The sequence below is a fragment of the Symphalangus syndactylus genome, chromosome 10 (genome assembly GCF_028878055.3).
Source record: "Symphalangus syndactylus isolate Jambi chromosome 10, NHGRI_mSymSyn1-v2.1_pri, whole genome shotgun sequence".
NCBI classification, from domain to species: Eukaryota; Metazoa; Chordata; class Mammalia; order Primates; family Hylobatidae; genus Symphalangus; species Symphalangus syndactylus.
In genome coordinates, this window is record NC_072432.2 from 12,552,892 (window position 1) to 12,579,003 (window position 26,112).

At 43.0% G+C, this 26,112-nt stretch overlaps 1 protein-coding gene across 11 annotated transcripts in view; it reads right to left on the reverse strand.

The window, feature by feature from the left end:
* The window catches only part of SFMBT2 (Scm like with four mbt domains 2), a 282,187-nt gene that overhangs the window by 22,842 nt on the left and 233,233 nt on the right, over positions 1-26,112 (reverse strand). For all 11 annotated transcript variants that reach the window (XR_010113794.1, XM_055296462.2, XM_063610030.1 and 8 more), the window contains 5 exons: positions 24,198-24,311; positions 20,797-20,839; positions 18,734-18,804; positions 15,875-16,014; positions 6,969-7,078 (listed from right to left, as the gene is read on the reverse strand). Coding sequence is in view for 10 of the 11 variants with exons in the window: in XM_055296462.2 (XP_055152437.1) it covers positions 6,969-7,078; positions 15,875-16,014; positions 18,734-18,804; positions 20,797-20,839; positions 24,198-24,311 (478 nt within the window). In the remaining variant the exon portion in view is untranslated. The remainder of the gene's footprint in view (positions 1-6,968; positions 7,079-15,874; positions 16,015-18,733; positions 18,805-20,796; positions 20,840-24,197; positions 24,312-26,112) is intronic.

Below are 26,112 nucleotides of genomic sequence, written 5' to 3' on the forward strand. Positions count from 1 at the left end.
AACGACTCAAACTCTACTAAGCTGACCCTATAACAGACTGTCCATCACATGAGCATTTCTGAGCACTATTGGTTGAATACACACGGACACATCCAGATGCTATCAATATATTAAGGATAAACTGACCGTGAAATCCAACTCCAACCTGAACCAATAAACAGGCTTGTTTTGGAGCTGGCCTATAAATTAGGGTAATTGTTGAAACAACTCTCTCAAAGGCATGCTGAACATACGAAGATACAGGCCTATTAAAAAAAAGGAGAGGCAAAAGACAGCTCTAAGAGTTTACCAACCGGCTGGGAATTAACAGTAAATCTGCATTTATGTAATGAAGCCACTGACATTTTCTCAAGGATCTTACAGCATTTGATCACTTGATCCTTACACGATCTTCCCAGGCACAGTGGACAGGGGTTTGAGCTCCACATGACAGACCTGGGTAGGGGGATGACCTGTTCTTTCTTTCCTTTTTTCTGAGACAGGCTCTCACCCAAGCTGGAGTGCAGTGGCACAGCCTTGGCTCACTGCAACCTCCGTCTCCCAGGTTCAAGCAATTCTCCTGCCCCAGCCTCTAGAGTAGCTGGGACTACAGACACCCACCACCATGCCTGGCTAATTTTTGTATTTTTAGTAGAGATTGTGTTTCACCATGTTGGCTAAGATGGTCTCAAACTCCTGACCTCAGGTGATCCTCCCACCTCGGCCTCCCAAACTGTTGAGATTACAGGCACAGGCCTCCACACCCAGCCTCATTCTACTCTTTATTTTACCAAAAGTGAAAAGAAGAGTGTGTTTCGTACTTTTACCTTCCATGAAAGACAAACAGCATACCAGTGACATAGTTTGTAGGGAAGATGTGTGAAAAGAACAACCCAAATGTCCAACAATGATAGACTGGATTAAGAAAATGTGGCACATATACACCATGGAATACTATGCAGCCATTAAAAAAAGGCTGAGTTCATGTCCTTTGTAGGGACACGGATGAAGCTGGAAACCATCATTCTCAGCAAACTATTGCAAGGACAAAAAACCAAACACTGTATGTTCTCACTCATAGGTGGGAATTGAACAATGAGAACACATGGACACAGGAAGGGGAACATTACACACCGGGGCCTGTTGTGGGGTGGGAGGAGAGGGGAGGGACAGCATTAGGAGATATACCTAATGTTAAATGATGAGTTAATGGGTGCAGCACACCAACATGGCACATGTATACATATGTAACAAACCTGCACGTTGTGCACATGTACCCTAAAACTTAAAGTATAATAAAAAAATGTAAAAAAAAAAAAAACCCCACCAAAAAGCATGAAATAATGCTTTTCACTTTCTACTGACACTGTGAGACCAAAGGGTGAGACATTGATATTATTTAATACACGGCCCAGCAAGGCTCTCATAAACACTAAGTTTTTGAAGCATCTATTTCAAGTCCCAAGAAGACAAAGTAAGAGGAAAATATTAAGAGACAGCTGAGCTTGCATACAATAGAAAACTCTCTGGCAATATAAATAATCTCAGAAAGAAGGAAAATAAAAGCAACAAGCAAAAGAATACTGAGTTGGAACTAAGGAATAGCAAAGATAAAAAAGGTGAAGGAGGAGGAAGTTGTAAGGGAGAGGTCCAAGGAGAGCCTTCATCTTAGTCCTCAGACCTTGCCATCCCAGCACCTCTGCGTTACTCAGGTTGCAGAGAAATCTGGAGGGAAGAACGCAATCTCGTCTTTACAAGCTGAGCACATCAGGAGGGGCTGGGGCTGACAGTGCTCTCGGAAGCACACTCTGAGACAGTAAAGGAAGTCACAGATCAACAGTGGGAAACACGGGAGGCGCTCTTGCTGGTTGTCAACGCAGGACACTGAGAACCCCAGAGTCCAGAGAAGATTATTTTAAGCTCAAGATATTTGAGATTTGATAGATACAGCAAGAAGCCTTGTCGGAGCTCCCATTATCTGCTGTAAAATAGAAACTTTAGAGAAATGGAGACTGCCATAAATTTCCTCTTTGGGGGCAGCTTCTCCTCCCAGGAGAGAGACTTAAGAGTAAAGCTGCCATAAATCCCCTCTCTGGGGACGTTTCCCGGCCTGGCCATGAGGAAGAGAGAAAGACCACTCACACCTGCATAAACAAACATTAGCACAAACGTTCTTACTTCCCACTTGCTTTCCTCAAATCCAATTTGTCTTTCCCAAAGCAATCTACTTGTTCTTCCGACAAAAGCCTTTGCTCCCAGCTCCTTTTCCCGTACTGAGCTGGATACAGAATCCCCAAACGACTGACCCATCCTCTGAGTTATTCGTCACTGGGCACTCCCTCGGTATGAGCGTTACACAGGTAAGTGGGCTGTTTCTTCTCTCACTCACCTGTCTTTGGTCAGTTTAATTTTCAGGCTCCCAGTCTCCGAACCTGAGAGAGTGGAGGCAAAGTTTTTCCTCACTGCTATCAATATATGTGTGGCCTTCCACTTCCTTCCCATTAGCCAAAGTAGGGATTTCTTTCCACGTCCAAGTGCATATGGCAGAGGTGGAGACACAGAGAGCAAGACGGAATGGTAAGAATGCCAAACAAATCATCTCCTCTCCTTCAGTAGCTGGTATGTTTTGGCTGTGTCCCCACCCAAATCTCGTCTTGAATTGTAGCTCCCTTAATTCTCATGTGTTGTGGGAGGGACCTGGTGGGAGATAATTGAATCATAGGGGTGGTTTCCCCCATACTGTTCTCATGGTAGTGAGTAAGTCTCATGAGATCTGATGGTTTTATAAGGGGAAGCCCCTTTTGCTTGATTCTCATTCTCTTCTCTTGTCTGCCACCATGTGAGACGTGCCTTTCACCTTCCAATGTGATTATGAGGCCTCCCCAGCCATGGGGAACTGTGAGTCCATTTAACCTTTTTTTCCTTATAAATTACCCAGTCACAGGTATGTCTTTATCAGCAGCATGAAAATGGACTAATATGGTAGTTAAAAGTTGAGAAAAATCTAAAGGGATTTTGAGTCAAAAACAAAAACAGAGTGAAAAAGCCAACACTGGTGTAACAATCCATTCATAACCATCAGCACAGCCCAAGCAGAATGTCACTATGGTCTAAGTTCCATCATTCACCCTCAGAATCACCCTTATGAGACCTTTTAACAAAATCTTGTCGGGCAGGGATAGGGTGTGGGAGCAGAGGACCAGGTTCTGGTTCTTCAAGCTGAACTCACACCCTCGAATGCTGAAGGAAGAATTAAAAGAGAAAGGAAATGGTGACTCTGAGAACCCTGCAGAAATAGGGAAGCTTTACAGGCTGTGGGAAAGCCTCTGTTCTCATCAGCAATAGTGAGGTATGGTTCTCACTTCCTTCAGAACAAAGCTTTCACTTCATTGGTCTCATTCTTCGTCATTGGACACCAGGGTCAGGAGAATGGGTCACTGGTTTTCAGCCTTAGGACACCCACATTCCTCAGAAATTTCTTTCTTCCTTCTTGCCTTTAAGTAACGGGAACTCTGCAATACATGGGGCATGTATGTTTATCCCAGGGAGACCACTGCTCCTCCAGAATGTCCTAAGCTGGCCTGTTTGAATCAGACACGCCACGCCGTGATCCAATGAATTCAGGTACACACATACACAGAAACGCAGTCTTCCCTTCAAATAGATTGGTTCATGGCTTTGCTTAATGCAAAGTTCACCTCGTGCGTTTTCAGGACAGCAAACTATATACACTTGGGCAAGGTAAACAAAATTAACAAATGAACAAACAAAACCTTTGTCGGTGAAGTCTCTCAGTTTGGGAATCCTTTTTTCACATAAATCACTTTATAGCCAAATGTTACCTGTGACAGTTCATAAGACAAAGCCTTGCGTAAAAGGACAAAAATTAAAGTCAAATAAGTAAAAGCACGCACAAAATTAACCACTGCTTATGAAAAAAAGAAACCACAACATTTCCACAGAGCTGAGCATGACGCACCTAACAGTGAAGATCTGACTTTATCTCTTTGCCTCTGGTAAGTGACAGTGAGCTCTAACTCACATGAAATCCTACCAGGATATTTCCTCTTTAAATATTCTGAATAACTATAACAAAGGACTGGAAAAATTATTAAGCTTCTGCCTGGCTTTTATAAAGATGATCACAAAAGCCATTCAAAGAAGAGTTAAGACAGTTCTATTTTCCCCCAAGAAGATTCGGTAACATGTTGAAAAACATATTTAAATGTCTCTTGATGCAGAGAGGTGGAGGGCTTTTTTTTTCCTTACCCCCCTAAGATATAGCCTAATTCCTCCTCCTGTAATTCAAAATAATGCAGGTAAATTGAGCATATTTAAATTCATTGGCAAGAAGGAAATTTTCTCTTCCAGAACAGAAATGAACTACATGAGAAGCCATTTTTTTCCTGAGCACAAAAGCTAGCAAATTTTTGCTTTTCAATACATGTTGAGGGTAATAATGATAGACTCCTCACAAGTTCAAATATTGCAATAATTTCTTTCTATAAAAGGTATGGTTATTGGATAAATAGGGGAAAAAAATCACCCAGAGACAATTGTAGGTAATAGTGTAAGTTTTCATTATGTTTACAAGTCCAAACCTTTACAAAGGCACCTTCATCCTCTCAAGTAAATGGGTCTTTACTCTTAGGAGGTGGAAAAAACAACCAGAAATCCTAGATGCCAAATGAGAGCAATCACACTGCCCTAGGGATAATCTCACATCCTCTCTTCTTGAAAACAGTCTTTATAATTGTGTACAACAGCTCCCATAATCAACCAAGAGGACCGAATGTCATATGTATATATGATGTATATATGACACATATATACATACATACACACACACACACATATATATAATTATATTTTATTTGTTGTAGAGACAGGGTCTTACTATGCTGTCCAGACTGGTCTTGAACTCCTGGGCTCAAGCGATTTGCTGCCACAGCTTCCCAAAATGCAGGGATTACAGTCATGAGCCACCACAGTCATGGACCAAATGTCTTGAATGCGAGTCGCTCCTCTTGTTCGTTAATTTATTCATGACAGAAAACATGCCTGCCTTTCGGCTAAATGGGAAGATGCCGGCTCTCTCTCCTCCCATTTGCACCAAAGAAAATAGCAAAGTTGTCAAGATCTAAAAAGTTGTCGTTTCACATCAGAAGGGAAGAGGTGACTCAACATACAGTATCAGAGCAGGAGAGCTCCCGCTGCCTGTAAAGCTGTCATCATTAGCAGCTGCTTTGAGACGCTGCTATGATCTAGCACAGTTGAAACCCAGTTCAGAGAAATATTTTCTCATTAGAATTTGCTGTGTAAGAGTTTGCCATGGAACTTTTTGTCATATTTGATATAATAGGTAATATGCTGCCTTTACAATTCAGCAGAGCTGGGTTTCACCATGTCTGTTTTGATTGTATCAGGCTGGATTTAATAAAAAGCTCTGATCGACTCGGTAACATGAAAACGAGTGCAAACACTTGCAAAATGAACTTCCTCTCACTGTGGAGCAGGAGCGAGTTTCTGGCTTATTTAGAGGCAGGGGAGGCTTTAATGGGAGCTAAGATTTTTGTACTTTTATTATATCTGTGTCCATTAGGTGTACATGGACTGTACTGAATTTTGCAGAAAAGTTTTAAAATCAGAAGGATTTCTCCATTATAAACACTTGCTCATGTTTTCTGCCCCCACTACTACTACAAACTTATAAGAAAATGTGCCACTACTGCTAATGATCTCTTTAAAGTAGAAAAATATGAAATATTAGAAAAATATGTTTTTCTCTGAGCTATAGGTGAAGCTCACTTAAATATTTCTTGAGAAAGAAGGAAATGATGAAACGTAGCAGCATCATTAATTGGCCTGCCATTTTCTGCAAACAAACCCTCTTCTTATTTACATATATTCTCTTACACTTTGGTGATTTAGCAGATTATGATTAGGCCATAAATAACTTTTACTGAATCTAAAACCCCAGAGTTGTTCAAAAAATGACACCAGGAATGCTAAGTGGATTGCTGGCAATGAATGTTGAGCGTGGCACAATCTCTAAACATTTTCAGTCACAGTACTAGTATGAGTTAACTAGAGGAAAATATTACTGATCATACAAATTATTTCATATTTCTCAATTTTCACTATGAATAGGGCAGGTGCCTTCTCTAAAGGAGGCTTAGCTATCTTCTAGCCACTGAAAACTGTTTTACTCTTTTAAAAAAACATCATTTCTCAAATGTTACATCTCAATGATCATTAAAAGTCAACTAGTGAAACCTATTCTATTTGAAATCCATAGATGAATATTAAAAGTCCTCTCAAGCACTCTAAACAGTTATTCAACATAAAATTATCTTAGAAACGGATCTTTTTCTATGTACCTAAACAACCAGGTTCAAGTACATTGATATGGTTCCTGCTCTCAATTTCAGAGGTCAAGAAACTTAAAGAAAGCAAAAATGTCATCTTTCCAATTAGCCTATTCCAAATAAAGAAAGTTACTTGACTCCATGTCAACCCAGATTTCACTGCCATTTACTTAACCCAGACCAAACATGCACAGGTTCCTTTTATCTTTTAGAACTGTCAACTGCCAGAAAAAAAAAAAGCATTTGCATTTAGCATAGTCTTTATAATATCAAAATGAAGAGCTGTTTATGAACATAGTATAATAATGATGAGCGATATCCTCTTTACAATTTTCCCCCTTTTGCTCCTGAAAAATACCAAGTTTTTATGATGCTGAATGTTTAACATAATAAAATATTAGTTAAGGAAATCTCTACTTCACCTTAGGAATCCTAAGGCTTAAGGCAACGCTGTATGGCAAAAATGCCAAGAAATTTACATGTCATCCACAGAACTGCAGAATGAATGTCCTTCAGTTTGTTCCATTTCTCGGGGCTGCATCACAAAGAGAAGGGGCAAGTTTCAAAGTAGCAGGTGAAGTGTTACAAAAACCCTTGCTTTCCAGAATTGAAAACACTTACTTGGCCTTCAACGTCTCCTCCTGGAAATTCCAGTGGGGATCTTCTACCAGCTGTAATTCTCTTAATACCCTTCCAGGCTTGTAGGCCGCGTTGATTATCATGCTAAGAACCTTTTGGGGGAAAAAATAAGCACACTGAGCTGCAATTGCATTCATTCCTACTAACACAAGGATGCTTTGAAAACCACACCATGACATTTAGGAACAGCTCGTCACTACACCCACATGAAGAGAAGAACCGTGATTAAGTCTGATAGAACACTTGCCAGGCTAACACTGAGTTGTTTCACCATCCAGGGACGAAAAGCGTGGTAAAATCCAATCTCTCTGGCTAGAAAGGTGTGAACCACTCTCTAGAGGGGATGGCAGACTCCCATTAACTCTTCTAGCTGCAGAAAAGCTGAACCATTTTCACCAAAGAGCAATTTATTGTACTTCGACAGGATTACTCTTCAGTTGGATAGGCTACTGAGAATTTCATTCTATTTTTAGATTTCATAAGGAACTAATGAAACGGAGACAATCTACTCATGCCAACACTTCTGGAGAGGCTTCAGATGCTTGCAAGGAGGGTAACAAATTATGTGAAACACTCCTCCTGCAGGCTCAATTCATGGACATTTAATACTACGGCAACCCTCTGAAATGTGAATATTTTAAAAGAGCATCTGGAACATCCAGCGCCATCCAATATAGTATTTCCTCTATCCACCCCTCACTCCCAAGTCCAAGAAAACAAGCATGTGTCTACCATGGGGCTCAGAAAGAGCAGGCATTTCTAAGAGTTCCAACTGCTGACTCTGGGGAGATACGATGTTCCTGTTAACCTCAATGAGCTTCTCTAATGAAGGATAAGGACCTCAGACCCCTAAGGTGCTCACCTTTCAAAAAGCAAACCATCATTAATGATTAACATTGATGAGTTCTGGCACATTCCTGGGCTGCTGCTCTTTGGATAAAGACCTTACAGAATATGAGAATGCAAAGCAGAGGCCTATGGTGTGGAGTTTCATGAAATGATCCTCTGTGAAGCTCCACTGGGTGACAGTAGCAGGAACAAGACAGGGGGAGCACGCAGTGCCCATGCCTCCGGCAGGCTGTCCAGGTGCAGAAGTTGGAAGGAGCATGCGAGGCATGGAGCTCACATTTCGGATTTCAGAGCAAAATACCATTGAGAGAGCAAGAGATACACCTGAGTGAGATGGGAGACTGGCACTAGTGCCTAAACACTGTCTTTTAATGGAGACTATTACAAAATAAATGGAAGGAGATGGGAGAATGTGGATGGAATTTGCTTGTCTCAGTTTTCACGGGTCTGTCGTGTTCTGGAATGTAACCAGCTTGGTTTGCACCCTGATTTATTTCTGAAAACAACAAAGCTTTCTCAAGTTGTAACTAAGGATTCGCTCTTAAAATACTTTACACTATGCAGTCAGCCTGGCGACTGCCTTTTCTCTGCTTGGGTAACATTTTGTTATGTTCCAAGGGCCTCAAAGCTACCCAAGAGAATGTGGCTTGCCAAGGTGCTGAAAAGCCATGACAAGGCGGTACCAGCAGTTTTGTTGTGTTTGTGTTTTCTGTATTAGAATAATCATCTGATTTTATTGTTTACTGTCAGTACAATTTACAGAAACTCAGTTTAAAAATAAATCGAATTAGAACTGACTGCAATAACGCACACAGTGTTTATCAACAGACAATAAAATTTCAACAGATTCTTTTCATTGGGTTTCGCTGAGAAAACCCCAGAGCTACATGTTATTTGCTGCATATCGAGATGCATTTTGTGACTGTGAAAAGAAAATGCCTTCTGCAGTTCAATTCAGCCTGGGAGCAGGCAGCAATTAAATTATAAAAAGCATCTGATATTGAATGTTTTTCCCTTGGCTTTTCTTGATGCCACATCATCCGTCTCCAAATTCAACAAGCTCTCCATAAAACTTTGGAATTGTGAGCTGAATAATTTCTGTGCACATGACAATGTCATGTATTATAGTTACCTAATGAAAATAACTAAGGGGACAGCTGCTATGACTAGCCACAGTTAGACTGAATTATTGTGCTTTGCAAAATACTGGAGTTCAGTTCATTACGTTCTTGATCAGAGAGGGTAGCAGGGAGCCTGCCCCTGCCCCCAAACTAACAGGACCTTAGGTGTCTCATCTTCCTCCACTGATATGGTTTGGCTGTGACCCCACCCAAATCTCATCTTGAATTATAGCTCCCATAATTCCCATGTGTTATGGGAAGGACTCTGTGGGAGGTAACTGAATTGTAGGGGTGGTTTCCCCCATAATGTTCTCGTGGTAGTGAATAAGTTTCATGAGATCTGATGGTTTTATAAGGAGTTTCCCTTTTTGTTTGGCTCCCATTCTCTCGTCTGCTGCCATGTAAGACGTGCCTTTTGCCTTCTGCCATGATTGTGAGGCCTCCTCAGCCATGTGGAACTGTGAGTCCATTAAACCTCTTTTCCTTTATAAATTGCCCAGTCTCAGGTATGTCTTGATCAGCAATGTGAAAGCGAACTAATACATTCCCCCACCTCATTTCTCAGCTCTTTTACAGTAAAATCCTTAAGAAGAGTCTACACTCAACAGCACCTTTTTCTCTTCTTCAGTCCTCTCTGGAGCCCAATCCAATGGGGCTTTTCTGTGTCCACAATGTCCCTGAAACCGTCTTAACCGGATGCCTGGTGAGGGCACGTGGCTGAAAGGCTGGGCAGCTCTGATTCTATTCTCACCCTGCCAGCAGGGGCTTCCCTGCCTTCCACCTCACCCTCTGAGAGCCTCACCTCCCAACAACGGCCAGGGCGATCCTTTAAACCACAGGTCAGATCAGGCCTTTCCTCTGCTCTGTTCTTCTCTTAGGATTGTTCTTCCTGGGGAAACCCTTCCAGACTATCCCTCCCCATCCGGGTCTTTACCCCAAAGTCCATATCAGAAAGGTCTCTGCTGAGTATCCTCTGTACACAGCACCTTCCTCCCTTCATTCTCCTGCCTCTCATGGATAACTTGTCTTATTATTAATATAAGATTATTGCGTAATTGGCTTATCTGTTCACCGTCCACCCCCACTAAGACATAAGCAGCAGGAAATCAGGGACTTCATTCTGTTTGCTGCTGTATCCATGGTAGATACAACTATAACTGGCAAGAGTAGGTGCTCTACAGATATTTTTTGAATTAGTTCAATAATTTCAATATGGGCTCTGAAATTAGATAAAATTATTCTGTTCACATAAAAATTAACAATAAATTCACTCCAAGTATTTGATACCATACAATCTACGTGAATGGAGGTTCCAGAGTTATCATTTGCTATTGCTTTTCATTGCTACAGAATCTTATCCTATGCTATGATGAGAAAGTTCACCAAATTTACCTTGTCTTCTCTATGGGAAAATAATAAAGAAAAGCCTGACATGCAAAAAAAAAAAAATGTGCACTTTTCCTCTGCCAACCTTCCCTCAGCACCACAGACTATGTGAGTGTGTTAAAGTTTACACCCACCCATAAGCTTGCTACATTATTCTTAGTGGGTTAACTAATGTTCAGCATAAATTTAAAACAGCAGCAACGAAAACACAGCAGAGTATCTTCAAGAGGCCTGTCTGCATCTGTCTTTGATTCCGAGGACTGACTTCACTGAGGGTAGCTGGGTAAGACATTCCCTCTGTCCAATATCACTTGGAAAAGTCCTCGATACGAGACCGTCATTCCTACTCCCTCAACACCTCCTCCCCTGGGTGCTACCGATAAACTTACGACTGCTTCGAAGAATGAAAGCTCTTCTCCTACCATCAAGTCTATGAACACTGAAGGCTGCTTGGGGCAGCCGACTTTCAGGATTCCGACCAGAAAGCTTTCTAGTTTTTAGGTACATGTTGTTGTGAGTGACAGCCCAGGACAAATGCTCAGAGCTCCACAATGAAGGGGAAATTCAAACAGCACATGACAGACTCCCCAAATGTAAGAGCCAGACACCCCAAACAAAAAGACGGAGGGAAATCGCTTAATGAATCAACCACAGGGGCAGAAATCGAAACCGTAAATAACAGCTGAGGCCAAATCCCAAACCGCCAGGTCCCACTTGAAAGACCCAAAACTGCAGGTGACCAGGAGCCAGAGTCACCTGAGCCCTTTGGGGGTTGGGGGTCACATCACTATTTGCAGTGGGGCATCTCTGACTCAGGCCAGGGGTTCGGGGCACACCGCATTCTGGTCCAGGGGTGCAGCATCACTTCTTTGATTCTGCTGGTCTACGCCTTCACACCCAGCCTTTGGACCTCAGCTGAGTGCCCTGGTCTCACCGGCATCTCAGCAAACAGGGTGGAGAGTTACACTGGAGCAAAAAAACAAGCCCTGAGAAGCGCTTCATTGCAAAGCATCCTGGGTGCCAGGCTTCCCGGGGCTTTCTCTGAACTCTTAAGCACAAAAAGAAGAAAAAAGAGAGCAGAAAATCAGGCGTTCTATTTCTACCTTTCTATAGAAGGTTACAGCGCATCGATTTCCTTTCTATAAACGTTCCTCTCTTAAGCTCCTGAACCTGGACTGCCAAAAAGCAGTACACAGGACAGGGCAGGTCTGCTGCCCAGCAAACGCAACTGGAGAGCCCCTGCCTGATCAGCACCCCCGAAACTCATGCGGAAAACCCACAAAGGGATGCCCACAGATGGCCCACATGAAAGGCATGTTTCTCTTTTTTTCTGAAAAACAGAAGTTACATACTGTCACTGACATTTACATACTGATATTTTAAGCCAAATAAATTCTAAGAAAAACCACAAGGCTCCCCAAGTCTCCAAGAGCCACGCTGGGATTTTCTACAAGGACAATGTCCCCTCACCATGATGTCTGGAGTCCCTGTGAAGGCAGAGGTTCCATCGCCCTGCCCAGGTGCGTGTTTTCAGAGTCGTTTCTGCCAGGAGTGCTTGGCTGGTCTGCTCTCACCTTCATCATGGGTCTGTGTCTGCAGCTGAAACAGTCACTCCAGGACCCACGGACATGAGTAAATACATTAGATGTTCCACTCCCCGTTGGCCTCTTGTGCCCAGGCTGGCTCACTCGTTCGCTTTCTCTTTCACACACAGACACTAGCCCGATACACTGTCTATAAAGTGAGGACTACAGGCCTGGTGATTCATGAGATCGTATGTAAGTTACAAGGCAAAAAATTCCTGAACACCTCGTGCAATGCAAAGGAACACAACAGCCGACAAGACTCTTTTGGTCATAGGAGGCGACCAATCTCTTGATACGACATAGATCATAGTTTATCTCTCTTTTGGGGACCCTGGTACTCTGGGAGAGGATGGGGTAAAGGATTTGAGATAGAAAAGGATGATCCCAATGGACAGTGACCCTACTGGGCATGGACACGTGACTTGGGATAAACAGCATCACCACTGCCTGTGCCTAACAACTCCACCCTCCATGCAACTGGGCATGAGCATCCTGTAAAAGGCCCAGCATGTCAGGGGACCGGTCGCCGGCTGGGCCTGCGCCTCCACGCCAAGGCCTGCTTCGTTCTGAGTTTGCTTATGAGATATGCCTGGACCTGAGTGGACCACTGAGTGACTCTGGTTCCAGCTTCTCCCAGGTCCCCTACCTCCCCTCACTGCACTCCCTCGAATTGAGGCCAGACACACTCGTGGTCCCTCCAAACCCCACTCAACTCTAACAGCCATCAAGTGAGTAGAGCCATGCATTAAAGACCACTTTTGCCAGAAACTTCGTCCTCTCTTGTAAAGCGGTCCACTCAGACAGAACCCAGAACTGGACTTTGCAGCCTGCACTGAGCCTTGCCAAAGACCATGTCTGCATCCACACCCCGAGACGTTGTCTATTTCTGGCAGAACAGATCCGGGCAAACCGCTCTCACTGCACATAAAGTGTTCAAGTTCGTAATAACACGGATGGCCAGGAAAAGCAGTGCGCTCTGTCTTTCCTTCCATTACCTCGTTCTCTTTCACTAAAATGAAATTTGAAGCTACAGAGGTTCTGCTACTGAAAGAGGAGCGTTAGCGTAAATATTAGCTTGGTGGAACGTACACTTTTCTTGCACTCACAGAACCGAGGCGCTCATACCTATTTTTTTGTTGTTTTGTTTTTCTTTCTTCCTGCCACACGCATTTTTCAAACATCAGCAAAAAACTAGTTTTGTCATTAGAAAACTGCTCTGGCCTCGCCTTTAAATTTGGCCGCTGGCACCTATCGGAGAATTGATCAGGGATAACCACTTTTGACTTAAAAAAATCATTTAGTAAAGTAAAACAGCCAGCCCCTCAAGACAGGCTGAAGCCAAGGTCATCCTGTTTGTTAACAGAGCTGGCAGATAAGGGAAGGTGTCGTTTCAACAACGAACATGTCACGTGAAACAGGCTTGCAGGCAGCTTCGAAGAAGCCCATCAGCTCTCCGTATTTTTGTCAGTTTTTGTGTCCTCATCCTATCACTCACAACAAAAACAGGCAGAAATACAGGCAGACAACATCGCCCTAGTGAAAATCCATTCACCGACTGACAGCTGTGGCAGACGGAAGAAAGTCAATTCTCACTCTAGGGTCCTATTTCCGATGGTGGCAGAAATTCTTATGTGTAATCCTGGCTTGATTTCTGTTTGGATTGAGTTTAACATCTGCAGGGATCTCCGATCTGTGCCAATTTATTTGCTTAGCATTAACTAGTGGTCCTGCCGCGTAACCACACCGTGGAGCCCTTCCCAGGGTGTGGCCCTCCCAACTCAATCGCCATTTCTCTTTAGCTGTGAATGTCTCATGTACCGAATCTACTCGCCACTTAGGCTTAGTGAGATGCATACTGTTTGATTTCAAGACCAAATGCAGAAATGAGCTATTTACAAGGAAGGAAGCTCCATTCTGCCGCTAAATGAAGATGTGTATGAAGGGCCTGGTACAATGGTCAGGCCTGCAACAGACTCTAAACACAAACAAGGGCCCTTTGTGGGTCCATCCCTTGCAGTCTGCACATTTCAGGTGCTGCCAGCATCCTCTCCTCTTCCCTCCTTTATCACCTGCACCCCAGATGCCCCAGCCTTGTTCCTGCTCCTTTCCCTACCTGGGGCAGGCCACCTGTTCCGTGGTCCCCACAGATTGCAGATGCCTCTGGTGTGATCTCACAGCGTGCACGCCAGGTCCTGCCCCGGAACCTGGGACCATTCTATTTACATACTCATCTTTCCCATCCACTGGATGCTCATGTGGGCCAGGGACCACCTGCTTAACATTCTACATGCTCCCAAATAAATGACCACAACAAGAGCCTTATCGATTTCTGACAGGTTTCTTCTAAACTATAACCTCTACTTCCTCTCTCAAGCAGATGTTTTTTTAAATAAAAAGGTCTTTAACTACGAATACCACTGATGACCAGGAAGAGAAAATGCCCTCTGACTTCGCTTCAATGGCCTCTTTCTCCTTAAGTGAAATGATATTTGAAAGCACACCGAGGACCTCGGGTGGAGGGAAAGCTTGAGTCTGGCATCCTCTGAGGATCCCTATGCATAGATTCAAGTCCAAATCACTTAAAATATCAGAGAAGGCCTTTCACAAGCAGGCCCCATCCAATTTGCTCCATCCAACCTCACACTGAAGCATCAAGGCAGGTCAGCTTCCTGTTTTTCTTCTCAAAAATCTAATGCACCCTTTTATGCCACTGTTTATCTCCAGCCTAAGGTCCTAAGCTCCAGCCATACCTGACTTTCCTTTCTGAAACACACCCTGAATGCCCACCTGTGTGGCCATGCCCACGCTGTGCAATCAGGATCCTACACACTCTGCCTAAGCCAGATGAAATGTCACTTGCCATATATTTGTCCTCCACTCTACTCCCGGGACACTGTGTTTCTGCCTCTCTCTCAGACCCCCAACTGTACATCAAGCTGAGGATTACATCATCTCCCTAACAAGAGCAGGAAACTCCAGCAGGCAGAAGGCAGAGCCTATTTCTTTTTTAATCCAGTACTTCCAATGGTGCCTGGCTCCTCAAAGTTACCTAACAAACACTTGTTCAATGGACCAGCGGATTGTTGTGCCTGCAGAATTTTAAGAAACATTCATCATGGTATAGTGGCAACAGAGAATATCCACTTGGTATCCTCTTTCTTCAGAGAAAGCACTGATACATGTAAGAAAAGAGCAGACAGAGAGTTCCGGGAAGAGTTTGGAAACTATTCCAAATTTCCAAACTGTCTCCAAGCACTGTCTGAGGCTATGCTGGAAAAATGTAACAGAGAAGAAGCCTTCATCAACATCCTCAGGATTCATCTCTCTCTGCAGGTCATCGCCCGAAGGCAGCAGGAGAAATGGGTAGCCATGGCCTCCAAGTGATGGGCCTGGATGTGACCCATGATACAAACCTCGTCAAAGTACCTGGAGACCATCGAAATCCTTACCATTACCTCCCATGTGCAGGTACCAGGTGCTGGGAAGAGATGGATGAAACAAAAAGATGGCACAGCACCATGACCTGGCCAAGGAGCGCCATTCTAGGTGATTAATACCCTCTGCTGCCTCATGAAGTCCTCTGTGCCAATCCAGGCTGGTTTACCTCTTTGGAAACCTCAATTCCAGTCCTAGGCCCTCACTCCACACACAGTCTTCCCTCTGTCTTCCCAAAGCACTTCATTCAAATCTAGTGCAACATTTCCCCCTAATTCGAGGGGAGGCAGATGTATGTCCCTCCCCCTAGATGGGGAGCCTTTCATGGGTCAGAGCATCATTTTTCCATTTGTGTATCTCTGGCTTCGGCCCCCAGGATGGAGAGAAAGGAGGTCTCAGTAAATGCCAACTGAATTGCTTCCGATGTCTACTCCCTCCTTCAGAAACTGAGCCCACAGCTTTTTAAAAAATCCTGTTAAAATAAGCCAAGGTGACTGTGCATGGGCTTTACCTCTTTAAGAACCAGCACGCATTTGCCCGGTCCCACCGACTGAGGTAGCTCTGCGATCCTTCCTTTGTTCAGGTAAGGGCCTGAGAAACACCTGTGGTTGATGAAGAGCTGAGGACAGCAGTATTTCCCGTTGACGGTTCCTGCAGGGGAGAGCAACATAGCCCATGCTTAGGACCACAGCCCCAGACCCTAGGGGACCCCTAGACCCTTGCTTCATCCACATGGTCAGGGAAAAGGACCACACAGAGCTGTCCGAGGTCTTGGCTGATGGGGAGTCAGGCGTAATAAAAGCAATGGAACCCAAAATGAACACAATAACCATGACAGCCAGTGTCGTTAGAACTGTAATTAGGAGGCCACACTTTGGTTCCAAATTGTGACAGAGCAGCAGAGAAAAATAGATGATTTTCTTCTTTTGAGAAAGAGGCGCTGTGTCCTAATAGCAGGACATTTTATATCCTTAATGATACCTTAGAAATTCTGATTAATTTTTCCAGATTGTATGAATCTGGTGTTCATCATGCCAAACAAGTGTGTCAACTTCACCACACACAGAAGCATGCATGTGCCTAAACAATATATGATATTTTAAACATATTCCATAAATTATTTCCTGCAAGATATTGTTGCCTTGCTTAACAAGAAGTTTCTGAGATATATTCAAGTTGGTAAATTTGGATCTAGAAAGTTCATTTTTTTACTTCTTTATTTGACTGTATTGAATTAATGTAGCATCATTTAGCTGTCTAGTCTCTTACTGATGGATATTTAGTTGTTTCCACTTTTTCTGGACTGTCAACAGCACTTTCATGAATACGATTGTGAAAATCTTCTACATGTGGGCAACAGAGTCTTGCAGGTGGGTAATAAGAGTGGGCCAGCTAGGCCACAGGTCTGCGTATCTGTATCTTCAGTTTTTCTAGACATGGCCACACCGTTCTCCACAGTGACTACCCCAATCGACACTCTTGTTAGCACCATGGAAGGGCTCCTGTAGTCCCACATCTACCCCAACACTGGTTCCTGTTGCACTTCTCCATTCTGCCAATCTGATGACGGTGAAGTAGACCTCACTGCAGCTTAAGTGTGTATTACCCATATTCTTTCAACTCAGAAAGGGAACAGTGACAGCTGCTGATCTTGCTGTCTCCAATGCCATGAGCAAGCAGAATAACTAAATGATAAGACCTCAATCTAAAGTTTCTTTCTTACAGGTGGTAGCTCATGCCTATAATCCCAGCACTTTGGGAGGCCGAGGCGGGTGGATCACCTGAGGTCAGGAGTTCCAGATCAGCCTGGCCAACATGGTGAGACCTCATCTCTACTAAAAATACAAAAATGTGCCGGGCATGGTAGCATGAGCCTGTAATCCATCCTGGGTGAAAAGAGCAAAACTCTGTCTCAAAAAAAGAAGAAACTATCTTTTGTTTTGTTTTTGAGACAGGGTCTCACTTTGTTGCCCAGGCTGGAATGCAGTGGTGCAATCTCAGCTCACTGCAACCTCCACCACCTAGGTTCAAGCGATTCTCCTGCTTGAGCCTCCTGAGTAGCTGGGATTACAGGCACACGCCACCATGCCCGGCTAATTTTTGTGTTTTTAGTAGAGACAAGGTCTCACCATGTTGGCCAGGCTGGTCTCGAACTCCTGAGCTCAAGCAATCTGCCTGCTTCAGCCTTCCAAAGTGCTGGAATTACAGGCATGAGCCACCATGCTGGACCAAAAGTTTCTTAATGTCTATAAATGTAGAATGAAGTTTCATTTTGGCTAAGGGAGTCACCGCCCCCACCCTGACTCTACCCAAACTCCAAGCTAAGCAACACTCACAGTGGAATTTCTGCAAAACCACTGCTATTAATTTGGGATGGTAATTTAACAGTCTAGGAAGGCTTGTTCTCATAAAGACTTCAACTAAGAACAAGCAGAGGTAGGAGGCAGAAATGTTATTCTTCTGGATATAAAAGAAAAGGAGTAAAATTACAATTATAGACTATGAAAGGGTAGCTGGCATGGTTCTTTTAAAACCATTCTAAAGTTTGAATTATATAAAACAGGCAAAATAATGAAGTCCACAGCTGCATCTACATGGACATTTTTTGGTAGGATTACTCTGCCTTTAGATTACCAGGCCTGCAGAAAAACAAAATTTTAGTTAAATCTACTTACAAAACTGCTCTTTACTACCAAGATAATCCCCTAGTAGGATTCTTCTATGACATGTTGGTTTTAATCCTGGAATTCAGAGCAGGTTTCATTTTGGCTTAGAGAATAGACTTTTTAATCAAGTATGACAATGTACAAACATGTCTATTACCAGACTTGATGGTCAGAGGGTAGCGCACAAATGTATTTCCAAAGATTATTGTAAGATGTAAGACTTTACACATTAAAAAACATATATTATTCACGACCAGCTCTTTAGAGGGTTTTAAGGAACAATTCAAAAGCCAGGGGTGACTTAAATACTAACAGCAAATGGAAAAATGCAAGTGGAACGGAAATAAAATGTCAAAAAAGAAACTGCCTAATGAGATGATATTTTCAACTCTTTCCTTTTCCCCATGATACGCAGCCCTAATTTGGCTCCTAATTTGCAAGTCACACATAAACCCTTTTTCTATAGACTAGAACTATCTAGAGCTACTGAACAAGAAGCAGAAAAGAAGCAGCACAGAGAATTTAGCTTAGAAATTTTTCTTTTTAAAAAGTAGGTATCCATTCATGAGTGGCAATGGAGAAAAACAGAATAGGCTCAACGCTGAGATGTATTCATGTCGACCTACAAACCTATACATGTCTCTGCTCCCGGCTGCACAGTGGGAAGGCACAGAGACCCCCTAATTACCTGTGGGACTGATTACCTGTGGTGTCCAGGTGAGGGAATAAACAAAGGTCATGAGGTATTTTCTTAACAGGCACTGTGGGCGGCAATCTGTCAACAGAGAAAATAAAACTATCAGGGACCACAAGCTTTAGAAGGAACTACTACATTCCAAAGCCTTATCATAATTTAAAAGGGCTCTTCCAGAAATCTCAGATAAGAGGACCATAGAATAGAATGTGTATATGGGAGCAATGCCAGTAAGACCAGATGAAAACAGCATTTCAGAGAAGTTGTTGTCCAATTCTTTGGATGGCCCTAGGAAGCCTGAGACATCTGCCCCTGAGTGGCTGGTCCTGATCCATGAGTTTCTCCCAAGTCGTTTCTGGCCTATCTCTTGCTATGGAATTGTAATACTGTCTTCAATTATATTTTAAACATGAAGACACATTATCTTACATTTGATTAAAGTCAGACTTTTCCACTTCGATGTCTAACTGAAAACCACTTTCCACTCACCTTTGATTTCTGACCTCTGGGCCCGCGTGAGTCATGGCCACACTAAAAATAAGGCCTTAAAAGAAAATCTATAAACTGGCGTATCTTAAAATGTAACGTAGGCTTATTCCAGGACACAGCTCTGTTATAGTTCAGCAAAAATGTTGCTGAATAAATATGTGTTTTACAATGTAGCCTTAGGGGAAAAGAGGTGAACCAGGTTTCACAGGGGTGTCTAGGCTGGTGGCATAGAAACCACATGGTTGAAAAGCTCCTTAAGCTCAAGGTCAACCCTTACAAGAGATCTTAGCGAGGCCATCTATGGAGTGGTTCTCACAGGAGGGGTCCCCAGACCCACATCATTGACACTACCTGTGAACTTGTTAGAAATGCAGATTCTTGGGCCCCATCTCGGACATTCTGAATCAGAAATTTTGAGGATGGGACCCAGCAATCTGTGTGCTCCAAGCTCTCTAAGTGACCGACGCATGGGAAAGGTGAGAACTGTTAATCCATGAACTGTGCATTTAGGAGTGATGGATTCAAGTTTGGATTCAGTCACAGGTGTGTTACGAAATTTCTCTACTTCAACATCAGGCGGATAACATGGAGTCTGGTTATGAGCCAGATAAACTGCATTTAGAAGCAAACCCACAAAAAAATACCTACAGAACTGTTCTTCTCATTCAAATAGTACAGTTACTGTTCAATTTCATTTTATTCAAATTTAAACTCAACTACTGCATATGAAAAATGCTGTTTTCAGCTGTCTTTCCATCGGTATATTTTTATTTACTTAAGAAAGCAGAATCACTTGGCATGGAATATACATTTTGGCGTATTTTAAATATTTTTCAATGTCTACAATGTTACTAGCAGTCGCAACTTTTCAAAAACACACTGCCTGCCTGGACACACTTTGCTAACACCCTCTTTCCACATACAGTCACAATTGAAATGGGGGACACCCTCTTTCCACAGAAAATCACGATTGAAATGGGGGACAGGGCATAATCTGTATTTGTTCAGCCTACAACTTAAGGCCTACACTTCTTTTCAAATGGAATCTAATTTAATCTTCATAAGTACCCCCAAATCGTATTTTACAAGCCAGGGCACTGAGAGGCAGAGAACTAATGCTACTTTCTCAGGTTCACTCAGCAGAGCTGGGGTTGGACCGAAGTTTTCTGCCTCCCAAGCCCGGGCTACTCTAGGAGAGGTGAGTCAGCAGCAGCATTCTGAGTGTGGTGAGGGGCTGCGAGTCGAAACTGCACCTGCCACGGGGGGCCCCTGCAGACGCTGAGAACTACGGACACAGACAGCCATTTCTCTCAGTGTGCAGGTCTGAGGCACTCCCCAGGGATGTCAAAATGGAATAAAAAGTGAGCCACGGGAATCTGGACTGTGAGTGCCTTGGGGAGCAGGCACTGTGTCTTGCACATAACAGGTACATAACAAATAACAGCCACTATGTTTTACTGCTACCTCAACTAGGGTACTATTTGTTAGATAACTCCAATAAAAACAGCCATGCTTCCCATCCTCCACAAAGACACTACAGTTTATCGGTATACAGTACAGTCTGGCGGGGAAAAAAGCACGTACTGTTTCTCTGGTTGCACAACTGCAATCTTTCTCTTCTTTTGTGCTGCAGAAAAGGCAAAAAGGAAAAAGAAAATCAGCTTTGTTAGTGCGGCAAGTCCATTTTTAAAAATAGGTTATAAAGCAAAGAGGTACCCATTTTAAAGTAGCAATTTAAACGCTGAAAAGTTATGTCATTCACGCCACAATTTCCTATCAGTTTCTTCTAGCATAGGATAGACGTTAACTCACCAGATGTCAGATCTTAGTACAACTTAGTTCATTTAATCTTATCATTACACTAGCTACTTTATTTTTAAATGTGCATTTAAGAAAGCAAAAGAGTACACCTGTTGTACCTCACATAAGCACACGTGTTCAGATCAATTGTTGCAAGCAGTTCTCTAGAATGAATTTTTTCCGATAAAAATTGTGATGAAGCAAATCATGTTACTATCACAGCACACTCCCAAAGTGCTGTCAGAGGCATGCATTTAAACTAAAACATGTTATTCACAAAAGAAGAACCAGTAGCTCGCAAATATGCCTGGTCAAATATTGACACAAATGAGCAAATAGTGATTTCTTTGGATAAGAACATTTCCAGTTTATATGTATAACTGATTTGGATCACCTTAACAAAAATAGACCAAAGCTTTTGGCATCTACTAACTTTGGCTCGGATAATCCTACATCTTCCAACATAAGCATAAATTAATTCCAACAAAACTTCTAAAGCTGCTAGAGTCTGGCAGGTTTAGAGTTGGAGTTTGCCTCCTTAAAGCAAAATGTATGTGCAAGAAATGCAAGCAAAAATAAATAAGAAAAATACTCAATAAGATCCCGCCTACTCTTGACTATCTGATATTCAATTCCAGATTGAATATCTACTACAAAAAGGTCCACACTTAGGATCTCTCAGGTGAAAAGTGAGTTTGGAATACTTGTCTGCCCTGGTCTTCGTTAACGGGGTGGGGATGCCTGACCCCCTGGGAAAGAGCCAATCACAACAGACAGATCCAAAATCCTAAAACCCTAAACAGATCCAAAATCCTAAAGAACGAGGTAACTTTACGGTGTTCACCTTAACCTGTATGTGATTGTGCTCCAGAAAAACCCAAAGCACTTGCACCCTCCCAAATCCATGTGAAGCAGGGAGGAAGAGGATCCAGGACACCAGGTTCTGTTTGAGGGACAACAAGGACAAAGGGGATTGGAACCCCAACCCTAGGACAACACTCAGGTTGTGGAGAATCTATTGGCCATGCTGGCTGAGCAAGGTCAGAATCTGCAGCACTTTTTTTTTTTTTTTTTTTTTTTTTTTTTTTTTGAGACAGAGCAGAGTATTGCTCTGTCACCCAGGCTGGAGTGCAGTGGCGTGATCTCAGTTCACTGCAATCTCCGCCTCCTGGATTCAAGCGATTCTCGTGCCTCAGCCCTCCGAGTAGCTGGAATGACAGGCATGCACCATCATGCCTGGTTAATTTTTTGTATTTTTAGTAGAGATGGGGTTGTGCCGTGTTGGCCGGGCTGGTCTCGAGCTCATGACCTCAGGTGACCCACCCGCCTCGGCCTCCCAAAGTGCTGGGATTACAGACGTGAGCCACCACGCCTGGCCAGAATCTGCATCATTTTAAGAGACAGGGGCAAAGAGTGTCCCTGGGATTAAAATAATTACTGTACACTCAACATGTTAGAAATATTTTTAAGTAAGGGGAAATGATTACTCCAACTGAATCAGATCCATTGAGCAGGATGGTTTAGGAAAATGAGAATCCCACAGAATCCAGCTGTCTCTAATCTGAACTACCTGCTGTTTCACACACATCATGTCCTCTGGTGCTCTTAATAATGCGAACTAGAGGAGCCCTGAAACTCTGTCACCATCAGGGAATGTGAAGTCAGCTATGCAGTGGAACTGTGTTGCCAGCAACGTCGTGAGAGTCTAAGAAGTGGCCACAGAACAGGCTGTTGGGAAGAAGTAAGGCTGGTGCCTAAATTCCATCAAGAAAATGACAGAGACGGAATCTCTTTAATGGTTAAAACCTGTTATCTCTAAGGACTGATCATTTTAAATAACATTTCTGATACGCATTAGGGTGGAATAACAAATGCAATGATTTATTAGAAGATTTTTAAATGGTACCATTTTGTGATAATAACCTACAAAAATATGTTAAAACACTGTTGGCCAGGCACGGCCAAAGTGTAATCCCAGCACTTTGGGAGGCCAAGGCAGGCGGATCACTTGAGGTCAGGAGTTTGAGACCAGCCTGACCAACATGGTGAAACCCCATCTCTACCAAAAATATAAAATTAGCTGGACATGGTGGCACACGCCTGTTATCTCAGCTACTCAGGAGGCTGAGGCAGGAGAATCGCTTGAACCCGGGAGATGGAGGTTGCAGAGAGCTGAGATAGTGCCACTGTACTACAGCCTGGGCAACAAGAGCAAAACTCTGTCTTAAAAAAAAAAAAAAAAAAAAGAAAATTTGCATGTATTTAAATGTGCATGTGTGTGTGTGTGTGCACACATGTATGAATGGGCTTGTACTGCTGGGTTGTTTAACTGTTAATATTGGTTATTTGGTATTTCTGTAACCAAAGGGATGTGTGATAATACGCTTTATAAAGTACAGTTGAAATATCAGCGATTAGTTAGTGCTAAGAGTAGGCTGTTTAGTTTATTTTATTTATTTTTTGAGACAGAGTCTCACTCTGTCACCCACGCTGGAGTCTACTGGTGGTTGGTTGCCATCTTGGCTCATTGCAGCACTGACCTCCTGGGCTCAGGCAATCCTCCCACCTCAGGCTTCAGAGTAGCTGGAGACATGTGCCACCCTGCTCGACTAATTTATTTACATATGTACTTCTTTTTTAATGTATATACAGTATCTCACTATGTTGCCCAGGCTGGTCTCAAAATCCTGGGCTCAAGCGTTCTCCTGCCTTGGCCTCCCAAAGTGCTGAGATTATAGGAATGAGGCACCGTGCCTAGCCTGGCTAAGTGTTTATAAGAATGTCAGTATATTATTGGAACCAATTATGATTCTGTTAGGAGAAGCTACACGAGAAAAATCAGTTCTTTTAAAGAAATGATAACACAATAATATAGTATCTAACTTATTTTTTCACATCAAAACAATGAATTGTATAAAAAACTGAGAGTGATGATTTCAGATATTTTTTCTCCGCCTCTCTGTGACTTTCAACTGTACCTCACTGTTAAAGTTTGTCAACCTGTGATGTCATCTCATGCAACACTTAAAGACTAAGTGAGATCATGAAAATATGGGTTCTTGGTGGAAAATCAAAAATCTTATTTGTTCTTTAGAACTTGGTTGTAATTTCTTTATGAAGCTGCCAATTTATTCACAAAGATCATCGGTGTCATCCACCATCCCCCTCAACTGGGAACCACTTACAGACTGTTTTGTGTGGTGCAGTCAAAGGATAAGAATTGGCTTCACACCAGCCCACTGGGAAGATGTCCATGGATTCCACATCAACAATGACCTCTGGAACAGGAGTCTGCAGCCCTGCATGGGAAGGAGTTGAGACAAGAGGTACAAACAGATCTTACCAACAAAGAAACGGAAGGACAACAATAATAGAGCATCCCTAACATGGGGAAAAACATTCTTTTATACATTAAAAAACAAAAACAAAATAGCAGCCATATGGAAGAGACAACTTTAGAGGAGTCTTTAGTCTTATCACAGACACAATTGCTTGAAATAAAAAAAGGCAGGAATAAAAAGGGTTCAAATAAAGTGAAGGTTTGGAAAAAGAGAGATACTCTGCCCTAAAAATAAAAGAGGAAGAAAGACTGTAGGAAAAGATTGGCATTGGAGCAGGATTAGCTGAAAGAGAGAACAAGCACCCCCCTTTCCTAAGAACAGCTCTGGGGTATCGGAGCTTGGTGTGGGACCTCAGGGCCCACATCTAAGCCTCCATGATATGCTCCACCCAACACCAAGTAAAGGCAACCTTCAGTGAAAGAAAGTCAAGCATCACAGCTAAACGGAACCAGTAAAACTCAAAAACAAGGTTTATGAGCAGTGTACATGGACAAGGCCCTTCTCTAGGAAACTTGTCAACTTATCAGTTTGGAGTTACTTTGTTTTGAACTCAGTTTGTGGCCTGTAGACTTTGGCCATGTCATGGAAAAGTCACTTATGTAGCAATGTCTAAAAGATCCCACTAAAATGTGGGACCTGATGACTATCACATCCTATTTCATAATCACAGTCATGCCTTGTGATGACCTGGCTTCACAGCCACGAAACTGAAAAAGACAAGAAGACTGGATTTAACAGCAGCAAAAGTTTCAAGGAGCTCTGGCTATGGAGAGAATAAATTTGGAACTAGTTAAAAGAAGAAAATTCAACACCAAATCAATAGTTAAGAAAAAAACACTTTGAACCAAGAATCAAGAGATCAGAGCTCCATTAATAGACGGCGACCCATGGACTCTGACCTCTTAATTAGAGGGTGACCCATGGACTCTGACCCCTTAATCCAGCCCTGCTTTGGTTTCCTCATTGAGAACCAAGATGAAGATAACACAGTGGCTGGGTGTGGTGGCTCATGACTATAATCCCAGCACTTTGGGAGGCCAAGGCAAGCAAATTGCTTGAGCCCAGGAGTTCAAGACCAGCCTAGGTAACATTGCAAGACCTCATCTCTACAAAAAATACAAAATTAGCCTGGCATGGGGGCATGTACTGGTAGTCCCAGCTACTCAGGAGGCCGAGGCAGGAGGATTGCTTGAGTCTAGGAGTTTGAGACCAGCCTGGCCAACATGAAGAAACCTTGTCTCTACAAAAAATACAAAATGAGCCTGGCATGGTAGCAGGCACCTGTAGTCCTAGCAACTTGGGAGGCTAAGGTGGGAGGACTGCTCACGTCTGGGAGGTTGAGGTTGCAGTGAGCAGTGACTGCACTATTGTACTCTGGCCTAAGTGACAGGGCGAGACACTGTCAAGAAAGGAAGAAAGACGAGAAAGAGAGAGAGAGAGAGAGAGAGAGGGAGGGAGAGAAAGAAAGAAAGAAAAAAGAAAAGAAAAGAAAAGAAAAAAGAAAAGAAAGAAAGAAAGAAAGAAAGAAAGAAAGAAAGAAAGAAAGAAAGAAAGAAAGAAAGAGAGAGAGAGAAAGAAAGAGGAAGGAAGGGGGAGGGAGGGAGGGAGGGAGGGAGGGAGGGAGGAAGGAAGGAAAGATGGGAAGGAGAGAGAAAAGAAAATAACGCAGTGAGCCCCATTACCATCCATGTCATCTCACAACATCTGAAGAATTTTGAATCACATCCTCCCTCCCCACCAAAACCATAACTTCATGAAG